Source organism: Parambassis ranga, chromosome 7 (assembly GCF_900634625.1).
Source record: "Parambassis ranga chromosome 7, fParRan2.1, whole genome shotgun sequence".
Taxonomy (NCBI): domain Eukaryota; kingdom Metazoa; phylum Chordata; class Actinopteri; family Ambassidae; genus Parambassis; species Parambassis ranga.
In genome coordinates this window covers 6,793,435-6,806,260 of record NC_041028.1, presented here as the reverse complement: position 1 = coordinate 6,806,260, position 12,826 = coordinate 6,793,435, and the positions used below count along the sequence as shown (strand labels likewise).

The window sequence follows — 12,826 nt, the reverse complement described above, 5'->3', positions numbered from 1 at the left end:
CAAACAAAAACCCACACTTTGACCATGTGGACATGGTTGTTTGCCTCTCGCTCTTCTGTTTATTTTTTTTTTCTTTCTTTAATGTTTATTAGCTGGGATGCATATTTAGCTTCTAAAACGCCCCACTCTCCCCCGGCTTTATGTATGTATGATTGGAACACCGCCCACAGTGTTCCACTTGAAGTAATAGACAGATGGGAGTCAGTCACAGCGTCGCTATGGTGGAGAGAAATTACCCTGCTGAATACTGCCCTCCCTCCCACACTACATTAATCTCACTGGGCGCTCAATATTCAACCAAAATCACTCTGTTTAACCAGCCTGGTCTGTGCAGGACAAGACGGCTTATTGCACTGATATGATCAGACATGCACTGCTTAAAAGTAACTTTCTACACAATCAAGGTCTGATGAACATTTAAAAGTCAGAAGCTTTAGTGTCATTTAAAATATTTTACTTTGTGAAGTATGACGTGATGTGGTTTAAACCCTCTACAAGCTTTATAGAAAATGGATGCTGCTCGTGTTACTCATTACCTCTTCCATTTTAACTGCAGTGACTCACTTTATGACACCCTGTTGTGCCATGAAGTTGGTCACCATGTTGTTTTGTGCAGCTAAATTCATTGCATCACACACACGTCACTACAATCCAGTTCAGGCAACTTACAGTAAAATGTATTTGATCTCAAAGTGAATAATGATGCACGGACTGCTGCTCAATAGTTAAGCCTTTTATGGGTTTGGCAACATGAAGGCAAAAATGAACTCTACAGTTTATGGTTTTATAAACTAAGTTCATGGAAAAAAATAAAAAACACTCCTAGTATACTGTATGGATAGAGGCTTAGTGTGTCTTGGAACATTGTGTCATATTGACGTCATTTAAAATGTACATGTTGCTAGAATACCTTATTGATTATATTGTCACAGTGCTCCAAGAAAATGCAGTATTTCAAGAGTTAGCAAAGAGATACATGCATCGCCAAGACGTCCCAGTGCCATGATACTGGTGCATCCTGTACAGTTATTGGAAGACCATTTAGGAGCAACAACCAAGGCCTGTTATTGCTATGTTAATATTATGAAAGTCAAGTTTCCCAGGCTTTTCTGTCTTGGTGAAAGTTGTCAGTTGCCATCATTTATTTTGTTTGAATGGCATCTCTGCTATAAATCAATCTGCGGTGGTTTTAATGGGAAATCCAAACCTATCAAACTCAAAGGTGGGGGAATTGGCCTTTAGGAATTAGTTGCATCTCATGTGTGTGGGAGCATGACTGCACTATGACAAAGCACGGCTAGTAGTGGGTCTGTGAGTATGGATCCTTTGAAATGACTCAACCAGGAGAGAAGGTGTGCCCCCCCCCCCCTCCTTTTTTTATTTTTACTTCACATGCATGGGCTGACCGTGTGTAACACCCGGAGCTACTTTAAGGACATCAACAGCACTCAAAGTAACACATTTAGTCAAGAGTAAAAAAAAAGAGGGGGAAGAGGCTTCCAGCAGCCTAGCAGGGGAAAATGCAGTTTGTTTGTGATGGATGAAAGTGCTAAGCAGAGAGAGAGAGAGAGAGAGAGAGAGAAAGAGCGAGAGATATTTGCAATTGCTTGACACATCAGTGTTGACAAAACGAGTCATGTGACAGCCACGAAGATGGCGCAGCTTATGGTATAGCGCAGCTTTCTCAGTATTTTCTTGCACCAACTCGACAGTTCGGACCGGCGAACAGCATCGCGACCTATTACCCACTAATTACCGAGCGGTTCAGCCCGTTCACGCGGGCTGCGCAGCCTATTGTGGATCGGGTGGACTTGCGCGCGATTGGCTGAAAAACAAGGAAACGCAAAGAAATGAAATAAATGCGCTTTTTCAAAGGAGATAACGCACAGAGGGATCTTTATTTTTCTTCGCTGGCTGCAATAACACCTTTTTCAAAAAACCGTGTGCGTTCGTGCGTCCTTGCGTGTGCGTTACATTAGGTGGACACGGAGACTGCATCAGACTGGAGACACACACACACCGGGACATAATAGAGCAGAGATATCGTGGCTTTCTTTTGATGGTCCTTCCTTCCTCCCCCCCCCTCTTCTCTTCTATCTATCTGCACATTTAAACGCCAGGATACCGATTCCGGTGGAGACATGTAGTCCCATGTATGAGGACAATTTGTAGCTTTCAGCTCTCGTCTTATTTTAGCAGCATCATATCACGATATCGACATAATGTGGCTTGCTCTACCGGAGGGAAAATAACCAAATATGTGGATACCTACAGAAGAGGAGAAAATCGGAGTTGGTGAGTCAGTGGCACCTCTTTATTTTCTTTTTTCTATTATTGCTAATTAACGGCGCTGTAATGTCACATTCATTCAGCATTGAAAAGCCATTTCCAGTAAATGATAAACACTTATAATGGCTGATTGCTACACACGGCCAGAGACTGCATAGATAGAGAGAGAAATTGCGTGGGATGATACAGCCTACAGCCCCACCACCTTTAAGGATGCCATCGCAGCCTGTAGCTACACAACCGCAGGCAGGAAGTGTTGTTAAATCACGCTCTTACTCTTTACTGTTATGTGTGTGTGTTATTTATTTTATTTTATTTTTTTACAAAATGCGTCAGTGTAGCATTTTAGCATTTTTTCCCCTCTCTCTCTCTCTAGTATCTGGAGGGGGAGGAAAAAAAAACGCGATTCGTGTTAAAACCACGAGGGGGCATCGTGACTGCGTCCCTCCAACAGGTGTAGGCTGAAGTGAAGCTACCTGTAGACAATAAAAAAAACTGCTGCAGCTGCAGCGACAGTGTCTGCACGCACTGTACATTTGCTCTCATGCATGCGTGCACTTTGACCTCAAGTGACGCTTTGCATTTCTAGAGGATGAAAAAAAGCTGATCTTTCGCAGTCTGAGAACAAAAAATAGCGCCATACGATGCGCTATAAACTGACTGCTGGTTCCCCACAGTCGCTCCAAAAATGTGTGGATGATGACATTATAGAGGGGTTTTCATTAGAGGAATGAGTCATGTCCAGATGCTCTATACTTGCAGGACTACTCATGCTGGCTTGCACATGATGATGCCTCCCCCTCCTCTTCCTCCTCTTCTTCTCCTTCTTCTTCTTCCCACATGCACACGCCCACACATATAGGCTACACTTTTGTTAGGAGGCATTGCATTCGTCATGATCGTTTCATAAAGACTGCAGCCCCCATGAGAAGAACCCTGCTGTGATATCGCCATTCTGAGTGGCTGCATCGCATTGTACGTTCAGTCATCCATCTGCTTTAGAATCACTGCAGTTCTTTTTTTGTACTTCAAGACCATATACATGGTTGGTGATTTATTTTTTCAGGGAATGTAGTGTTTTGTGTCTGTGTGTGTGTGGTGGAAGCGCAACAGTTCGGCTCAGCCTCCGCATCTAGTCTGTGCGGAGTGACCTGGCGCTGTCCGTGGTGCTGAAATGTGAGGATGACGCTGTCCACGGTGCTGAAATGCGGGCCGCTGTATTACCTACACAGGACATACTGTACTGTACTGCGTAAAGGCAGCCCAGAGATGCTTGGTTCATCGTTTCTCCAGCATCATTGTAGTTATAAGAAGGCCGGTCTGCTCACAGTACACCCTATAGTATCACCCTGGTGCTTTCTCTCCATTCTCATCTCATCTTCTTACCTTATTTTGTCAAGGCAGTGTAAATTTGTCTCTCATATTACCATATCACCGAGAGCTGTGGTCTGTCAGCAGCCAGCCATGCTTTTTTTACTTTGCCTCCTAATAGGCTCCTCTGTCTAGAGGAAACAGTTATAGACCACCTCATGAAACGTTAACGGCTTTCTTAGAAACGCTGCCTATTCATTATTTTGTCCTGTGTTGTGTTTATGCAGCAGATATTAGTTTGTGCAAATCACTACAGTGGCAGCAAATGCCTTGTAATGATGATTATTGTAATCACCCATTAATCTAGTAATCAAATGCCTAAAGTACAAACATGTTACACAAGCTAACTGTGAAACAGATGATCAAAATTATATCCATTCTTCAATCAATCTTCAGGCCAGTCTTCTTGTTTGCAAATGTGTCAGTGATGGATCACTCTCATATACGCAGCAGCAGTTCTTTACACTTTCACTGGAGGTAGCTCAGACTCTAAGCTGGTATCTGCCCACATGGGAGTGAAATAATTCAGACTTCAGCTTCTTCTGTGGTCACATAAATGTGGCTATAAGCTTTAGCCCACCACTACCTGAAATAAACAACTTAAGGCTGGTGTTCATGATGGAACCAAAGATAGAGCTACTGTTCAGCTGAGAGAGTGGCATTTCTCCAAAGTTGTAGCCACCATTTTAACCTTTTTTTATCTGCAGTGAAAAGTTTACCAAGCCTCATTGTGTCAGAAATTCTGTCTATCTCTTTACAGATACGACAGTCAGTAGTCCTGTAGTTTCCTGGTAGTGTCGCATGTATGACAGTTATGCACAAAAGTCTATGATAAGGTCATGATCTCGCAGCTATCCACACTGCAGTTTGGAGGCTTGAGTAGATTTCTGGGACACTGATTTGGAATCAGATGTAGTAAAATGCTCCTCTGCCTCTGTGGCAGAAATCCCTAGCTTCGCAAGTCCTGGGTGCAGTAATGTGTCTCAGTGAGTGAGCGTGCATTCAAGTCGTGCTTAACTACATGACTCAGAAGGCGAAGCCCAAAAGACCATTGTGTCATTTTTTAACTTAGCCAGTTTCATAGGACAGAAAAGCCGTGCTTTCATGTTCCACATGCTCACATTGAATAACTAAATTGGTTTGAGGATGCACTCACTGTCTTTCAGTTTGTGCTCCCTGTGATCAAGACTGGAAATAAGAAGATACCTTAGACAATAAGTTAATCTTAGTGCTGTAGAAGATGTGTCCTGTTTGATAAAATGTTTCTCAGTACAGTGGGGCCATTAACACTTTGAAATTACATAAGTCATATAAGTCATAATAGAGTTTATTGTTGTTATGGCAGCTTTTAAATGACATCTCCCTTTTTCTGCGGAGTATTTCTCCCCTGTGGCCCATTGTGCAGTAAGGTGTTGAATGTAATTCTGAAGGAAGGTCATCAGGCCATACATGACCAGCTTCACTGTATTACATCCATGAGTAAAAACGTTTTTCAGAACATGACAGTGCGCTGTAGTGGGTGGAAGCTCCTCCCCTGCTGGACAAAGAAAACTAGATTTCTAGAGATATAACCTTGTCGTTCCTCTTTACAGGAAATAGGTAAGAGATGAAAAGATGTAAGGGAAACAGGTCAAAGGTCAGGCTCAGTAGTAGAGTAGATTGAGTAGTGTGAAGTGAAATATGTTATTTACAGGACATTTAGTGTCAAGTGACACATAGTAATTATGACTTTCAGCTTTTTAACGTGATGCAGGTACTTTTGATCATAACAAACATTGAGACATATTTTAACACTGTGGAGGTGCTTGGTATTGCCACATTTACCTGCAGTCATTGCATAAACACTCCAGGATTCAATCAGGAGAATTTAAGTGTTCACTCATTTGCTTCCTGTTTTTAAAAAGACACATACTGTTCCACACATGACATGACTGCTTTGTTTTTATTAGCCCCCCCACACACACACACACACACCATGGAAGGCAACACTGTTGGTGAAAAGCAGCGAGTTAGCGAGTTAGAAAATAAAGGCAGGACAAGAAGAGGAGTGTTATTGATTCTCATACAATGACTTTAAATCTTATCTTACAATGGAGCACCATTTTATCTTGAGTTCACTGTGTCTAATGCTCACTTTAAACTGTGATGCTGGATACTGACTGATGTGACCAACGTGATGCCTTGACTTGGTGGCTCAAATATTTTTGCATAAAATGATTTTTTTTTTCACACACGAGCTGCTGCTGGTGGTTACTAGGTGCTGATACAGAAGATCTACTGCAGCTTCTGTTCTCACTTTACGCCAACACAGAAAAACTGGATTCCTAAAAGATTTTTTTTCACACTGTTAAAACTATCATAGATACTTGAAGCATAAATCAGAGCAGAAAATAGTCCTGCCTGTTGATAAGATCTATTCTACTACTTAAATCTAATTAAAATTGCTACACTGCCAGCTTCTGGAAGAATGACACCACGCTTTGCAATGCCTTGTTTTTGTTCAATTGATCATTTTAATAATTACAAATGAAGGCTTTGGATTTTAATTTTGCTCCTTCTGAAAATTACAACCTCATTTTTCAAGGAAGCAGGCCCATTGTGTTGCTCTAAGGGTCTCACTATGGCATATTCATACTATTCGATCAATATGGCCGTGATGATACAACAAATGTTATCCTCACCATTATAAGTCTATCACAGACACATCCTTGACAAGCATTTCTGTATTAGATATAGAATGTCAGTATTAGGGGGCACATTGATTTTTTTGACCCGTAATATAGGCTCTAAACGGGTTTATTTCCACGAATGGGTTAACCTTTAGACAGTAACCTTTAAACAAACAAGTTTACCTTCATGAAAGAGATTAAACCCATCTATATTGTATAATGCTGTTGAGCATTTTAACATTAGGATCTATGATGACTGGCTCGTTTTGGTCTGAACCTCAAGAGGCCAGTTAAGGAAAAGCCCTTCTGTACTGTACCTACTGTACTGTTTCTCAGATTCCAAGGTTGCCACTTGGACAGTCACAGAAGGTGTCTAGACTTAACTATGTTTTGTAATGTTTATGTTTAGTTCCATGCTTACATTTTTGATATAAGGAGTGGATTGAACTATTGACCTTCTTAACAAATAAAATAATACATTTGATCCTTTTCATAATCAGAACCCAGCCAGAGGATTTGCAGATAAACCTTCCTCCAGTTAACAGGAGGGGAAAAAGTATAGCCAAAGCAAAATCACCAAATCACATCATCAAAAATCACAAGTGTGTTTGATAAGTAAATGAATGCAGGTGGTGTTTGGGTTGCAAGTGTGTCACACATGGAACAGTGAAGGTACGAGTAAAGTGAAGGACAGCAGGAGTCTCCTCCTGTGCTCAATCCCCATAATTCCTTCCAGTGAGTTACACAATAGCAGCCATCAGATGCTGTGTGGATCATTATTTCAACTGAATAAAGGGACAGCCTGGACCGATATTACTGTTGCTGAGTAGAAATGTTTTTGCCAACATTTTTATCTCCCCGTCCCGTCAGTCGTTCCAACATCCTACGTCCAACATGTTAAAGTCTAAAGATGAATTTTTGTCTGAGGATATGTTAATGCTCTGCACATTTTAGGCACAATGAAAGAGTGTATTTTGGAGGTTTTGTGAGTGAAAATATGAGATGTGTGGCATGCTCAAAGATGACAATTTCAGCTTGTACTGGTGCGGCTTCTGCTGAAGAGTTTTTAAAACAGTGTGAGTGCACGTTTTGCAATTCAAATGAAATAGAGGCCATTCAAGAACAGGACTCTCAAATAGGCAATACTTAGCCGTGGCTGGAAAGGGGCCTGAGGCAGACGGAAAAAAAGTGACAAGAACTCTTGTCACTCCATCTCTTGTTTTTAATACACGACGAGTACGCTTGATTTGAACTCCAGTGCTATGCAGCATCCATAAGCTTGCCATTTTAAAATGCCCAGATCCCTGCAGCAGTTACAGTGAAGAAAGCCCTCCAGTTTGTAGATGATCTGTTGCCATAGTTACCCGAGCACAGGAACTGAGCGCTCGTTACCCTCAAACAGGCAGCGGAGCTCCTCCTTCTCTTCCTCCCCCTCACTGGGTCCCCTGGCTAGTTCATTAGCATAATGATTCACACCAAACTCTCCTTGAAGGGCCACCATTTGTAGGTTTTTAAAATCGTCAGTGGAGCGCCGTCATTATTAAACAAGTTTGTCTTCACAGAGGCGTGTGTACAGTTTGTTGCTGCAGTGCTGCACAGATTAAAAACAGGCTCCAGAGGCAATGCAGTTGTTAAGGCCTTTGCTGTGGCATCAATCCCCTTAAGAATAATCATGTCATCAGTCTTTGAGTCACAGGATGTTTCTGTGTGTGGTCAAAGACTGCATGGTGGCGCGGAAGATTTATGCTAAATCGACTTACGATAAATCAGCATTACGTGGGCTCTATTTTGGGAGTCTCTTCTATTAACTTAACATTGCACAAAATCAGGCCGCTTAAGATTTAATTGCCTATTAAAATGACTACCTACTTCAGGGTGGGAGCTTGTTTACAGTTCACTAAGCAGTGGTTCCTGTGTGACACTGTGTTTAGATGTTTGCATTAAACAGATTATTTAATAAGCTGCAGTAAACTGTCCTGCTGTAACCTTAGAGCACATGTTGTGTGGAAGGGGGGGTGCACCTTGCCTAATCAGAGGTCACAAAGATAAAACCAAGCATACGTCTTAGTCAGCTGTGTGATTTCTCTTGACAGTACTATATGGTCTAATATTTTTGACCCTTGTCTTTTGTTTCTTTTTTCTGCAGTGATCTGCAACTTCCGGTCGCCAATATGTCAGGCGCTGGTCCTGGAGATCGGGGAAACTGTACAGATTTTGGAGAAGAGTGAAGGTAAAAGCAGTCAAATTTTAATCCAACATCTAAATGCCTTCATCAGGGTTGTATCCTTAAAAAAACATTTTCAATTGTGACTTTCTATCCATTTAAATGTATGTCTACATTAGATACATTCATACATTACAATAGAGTTGCTTTGGGATGTTTTCTGATGCACTTTGCTCTCTCTGTAGGCTGGTACAGAGGCTTTTCCACCAAAAAGCCTTCTATCAAGGTAATTATAACAACATGCACAATTTTCATTGACATTGTGTTGAGTTTGCTTTCCTAAAATTCATTGGGTGAATAACTAATGCATCACTAGAGCTGCATCTGAAGCACACAAACACAAAAAAAGCAATATAGTTTCTAGTAACTTGACTTGAAAAGTCTGTTGTGTTTTTGTAGCAATGTAGCGCTTTTTATTTGATCAAAGGTTAGATGAGATTTCATCACATTTGTTAAAGTAGCATTTTGATTTCTACATGAAGCTTTTAGCAACATCCAGTGCATTTTTGTGAATGATAATGTGATGTCAGAGATGTGCACCCCTGAAATAACTTTGTCTAGACAACAACGGCTGATTAATTTATTGAATAGAGCTTTGATTTGAGCAAAAAATAGAAGTCTTCTGACCTCTATTTCAAGAAGTGCTTTCATAAAGGTGCTTTTTAACTCAGTTCTGCACAGAAAAGTACCTGCTTGCATCTTCAGGATGTCATTTACAAATGGAGAAAAAAACACAACCTATATTATGACAAGAGACAGGAATACAGTCATCACTGTTTGGTGTGCTGTTTTCCTTCTTGGGGAAAATTCTCTGAAAAAAAATTGATTTTTTTGGTCCTTTCAGCCAGCAGATGGTGCAGTTATTAATCTAAAAGCTGGTTATTTTACCAAAACAAGCTTTTTAAAAAATAAAATAAACTGAGCGTTTCAATTGAACCCATTACTGATTTCTGCTGTGATTGTTTCAGGGCAGATGTAACAATACTTGTTGTGTTGTTACGCCTTTGATCAAGCAGAGAGTAAGATATAGAGGGCTGCACTACAGTATCATCAAAAACAGAAATATCATGCAGACATAATTAGATGTATGAAAGCGGCAGGTATTGTCAGAAGTTCAAGTGTTATATGATGCAGCTGAATTTTTTTAAGAGAAAGCACAAAAGCTGTCCAGTCCTGGTAAATGTAGGTGTTAGTGGCTACATGCTGTCCTTATCTACTCTCATCAGCTATTTACAGTTCTTACTAACACCCCTCCATTTTGTTATGTACTCCGCTGCCCACATAAAGTCGCCCCCATACTCTTTCTGCACTGAGAGAATTAGTTGTGCTCACTGTGGCCAATTCTTCACATCTGGCAGATTAGAATAAGAAAAAAATGAACTGCAAGGGTGGCAGCTGGCACCGCTCAGTCTCTCATGCCCTTCCCCTGCTAAGCCAAGCCACAATAGGGATGTTGCACATTGCTCTGCCTCTCCTATCTCTGAAGTGTGAAAACAGTTTGGGCTTCACATTTTTTTTTCATAGAGAAATGTAAGGACACAGCAGAAAATGTCAAAAAGGAAGCATGATCCTGCACTTCCTCCTGCATGTACAGTTATTTGTCACCAGCAGAATTGTAAAATCTCCTTTTTTAACAGCTGCAGCACTCAACATGTTTTTGGTCAGACTGTTAATAACACACAAATATAATTCTGTACATGTTTTGGTCATGTGCTGTAGGAGAATGTGAAATGTAATCCTGTCACACACAGTAACATCTCTGCTCCTTACTCCATCCACAGGGTATTTTCCCTGTCAGCTATGTCCACTTGAAGAAATCTACAGTGACTAACAGAGGGTAAGTTGTATGATGAAGCAATATTATAGGAGCATGTGCAGCATCATAAGCAGGAGTACGCAGGACAAATGGTTTATATCTCTACAATTACAAATACATCTAACAAACTATGAAACACTGAGGTCCTTGTTTCTGAGTTCAGGGATGGTTTCCCCATACAGATTTGTCTGGTCAAATTACTGGTCAAACCTTCTGAATCTGATGGAGACTATGGAATTTTCTGTCTTTCCTTACATAGCCTGTGTGTACAGGAAGCAGGTCCTTTGTTGATACAGATTCATCGGCTGATCAGTGACAGAGGATGTGTGTCCCTGCCTCCTTTGCTATCTAATTTTGCCTCACCACTGATTAGTGACAATCCAGTGTTCAAGAGAATTACCACCTGACAGCTGTTGACAAGCACACACACACACACACACACACACACACACACGGTCATCTACATCCATCTTGTTGTCACCATAACCGACCAAAATAAAGACAGAAACAGGCAGCAGAGCTCTTCATCGGCCTGATGTAATGTTCAGTCTGCAGGCTTAGTGTGGGCTGGGAGTTTCCTGTTATATCACCATGCTCCAGTTGAGTTACCACATTGCAGAAGGACTATCGTTTGAACACAAACAATTAAAAGTGCAGACTTGGAAATTGACATTATCATACGTCCTCGCTCCAGGAGCTGCACTTTGGGAAATCTGCTTTGCTGTCTCATGGAGTTAATGAGGTGACACTCCTACTGCATCTGTGGTGCTCTCCCAAAGCGTCCCCGCCACAGACAATGGTCCTGACTGAAGGGATGAAGATACTTACTTTGTTCCAAAAACATTATTTTTAAACATTGTACAGGCTGGAATTTGCAGGAAAAGTGCCACATAAGATTAACCCTTCACTGTAAAGTTTCACTTTGAATGTGGTCACTCTGAAAAGATATGTTGTGTTTTGTTTTTTTGTTTTTGCTGGTCAGAAAATGACATTATTCCTTAGAAAGAGACCTTTTTTGTCATTTTACAGCCTGTTACATCCATCAAAAGAAATGACATGCATGTAGATGACTTTGTGTGTTTGGTACATTGAAGTAATTCACAACAAGAGCTGCAAGTTTAAAATGCAGGCAGCCTAAGGATCAAAGGTAGTCACTGACTATCAACATGCTTAGCTCAGCTTAACATAAGCCCAGTGCCCATTTCTCACCATTAAACTGTGAACTAAACCAGAGAAATGCAAAATTATAGGCATTAATCTAGTTAATCTAAGGCCCGGATTAAAATCTCCAACAGCAGTATTGGTAGGATAGGTGAGATATAAACATATAAACAAATTGTTATTATTCTTGGCACTCAATAAAGAGTCTTCATGTTACCAGGATATTATATTGACCTATTGTTTGGCATCGACATCCCTGATTCCTGAAGAAAAAGACTTTGTAACAGCAGTATTGACGTTTCGGGGATGGATGTCACCTTCATGCATATGTGTGTGTTTTTTTTTTTGCCTCAGGCTGTGTGAGACGGTGGTGCCCCTGGAGGACCCTATAATCACAGAGACCACCTCCACACTGCAGGAATGGGGCGTCTTGTGGAAGCAGCTCTATGTGGTGAGTATATTACCATTCATGTCACTCACATCAGAGCAAATCACAAAGCAATAAATGACAGAGCGGGATAACAGCTTGTGCAAAGAAATGGTATCTACTGTTGTTTCCTTTGCATTCTTCAGAGATGTCTGATGATTTCTATGCCTGCACACACCACACCAACACCAGGTATAACTAGCTCTGCCATCAAGAGAAGTGATTCCCTGGAAATTTAGTCCAAACATGCACTGACAGCTCCATTCGATTCCCTATAGCATGTCGTTCTGACTGTCACTCTGGATTTTTATGTACTCTCTACAGTATGTAGGAACAGAAAGTGTGGTGGGACACAGATAATGGCCTGCAGACCTGTCGTATGTGATTTCATGCTGTCTCATTCAGTCATTGATTGATCTTGGCTTGCCTCGAATAGATCCTGCACCATCTTAAGATCCTTCACCTTCAAGTCAGCCTTTGCTTGCTGGGCAGAAGTGATTATTGCAAACCTAAAGCATCCTTAATCCTGCTAAGTGTCGAGGGGCCAGGCAGAAGTGGTTGGTAGGGTTTTGAGTTTGGAGCTGAGTGGCTATGTTGCAAAGCTGGCAGCAAGTTTTTACATAACCTCTCACTGAGGACTGCTCATGCTTTGAGCAACTAAGCAGCCCGAGGCACTGGTGTGGTGATGTAACTTCCTCTGAAGCTCGACTAATATGAAGCCCTGATTTAACAGAGCTGGTTTCGGTGCTCACCCCCTTGTGTGATATGGGCCATCTTGCCACAGTTGTATCTCTTATAATCGGATGTAGCATTAGCTAGATGTTGATGCATTTCACCTTTTTTGAGGCCTATTAGATTTCATGGTATTG

The 12,826-nt window shown here is 41.3% G+C and overlaps 1 protein-coding gene across 1 annotated transcript in view; it reads left to right on the top strand.

The window, feature by feature from the left end:
* The first annotated feature begins 2,258 nt into the window (after positions 1–2,258).
* LOC114438410 (dedicator of cytokinesis protein 3-like) overlaps positions 2,259–12,826 on the top strand; it is a 35,008-nt gene continuing 24,440 nt past the window's right edge. Inside the window, 5 exon segments of the mRNA XM_028409725.1 lie at positions 2,259–2,295; positions 8,476–8,559; positions 8,739–8,779; positions 10,335–10,390; positions 11,885–11,981. Of these exon segments, the coding sequence (XP_028265526.1) occupies positions 2,259–2,295; positions 8,476–8,559; positions 8,739–8,779; positions 10,335–10,390; positions 11,885–11,981 (315 nt within the window).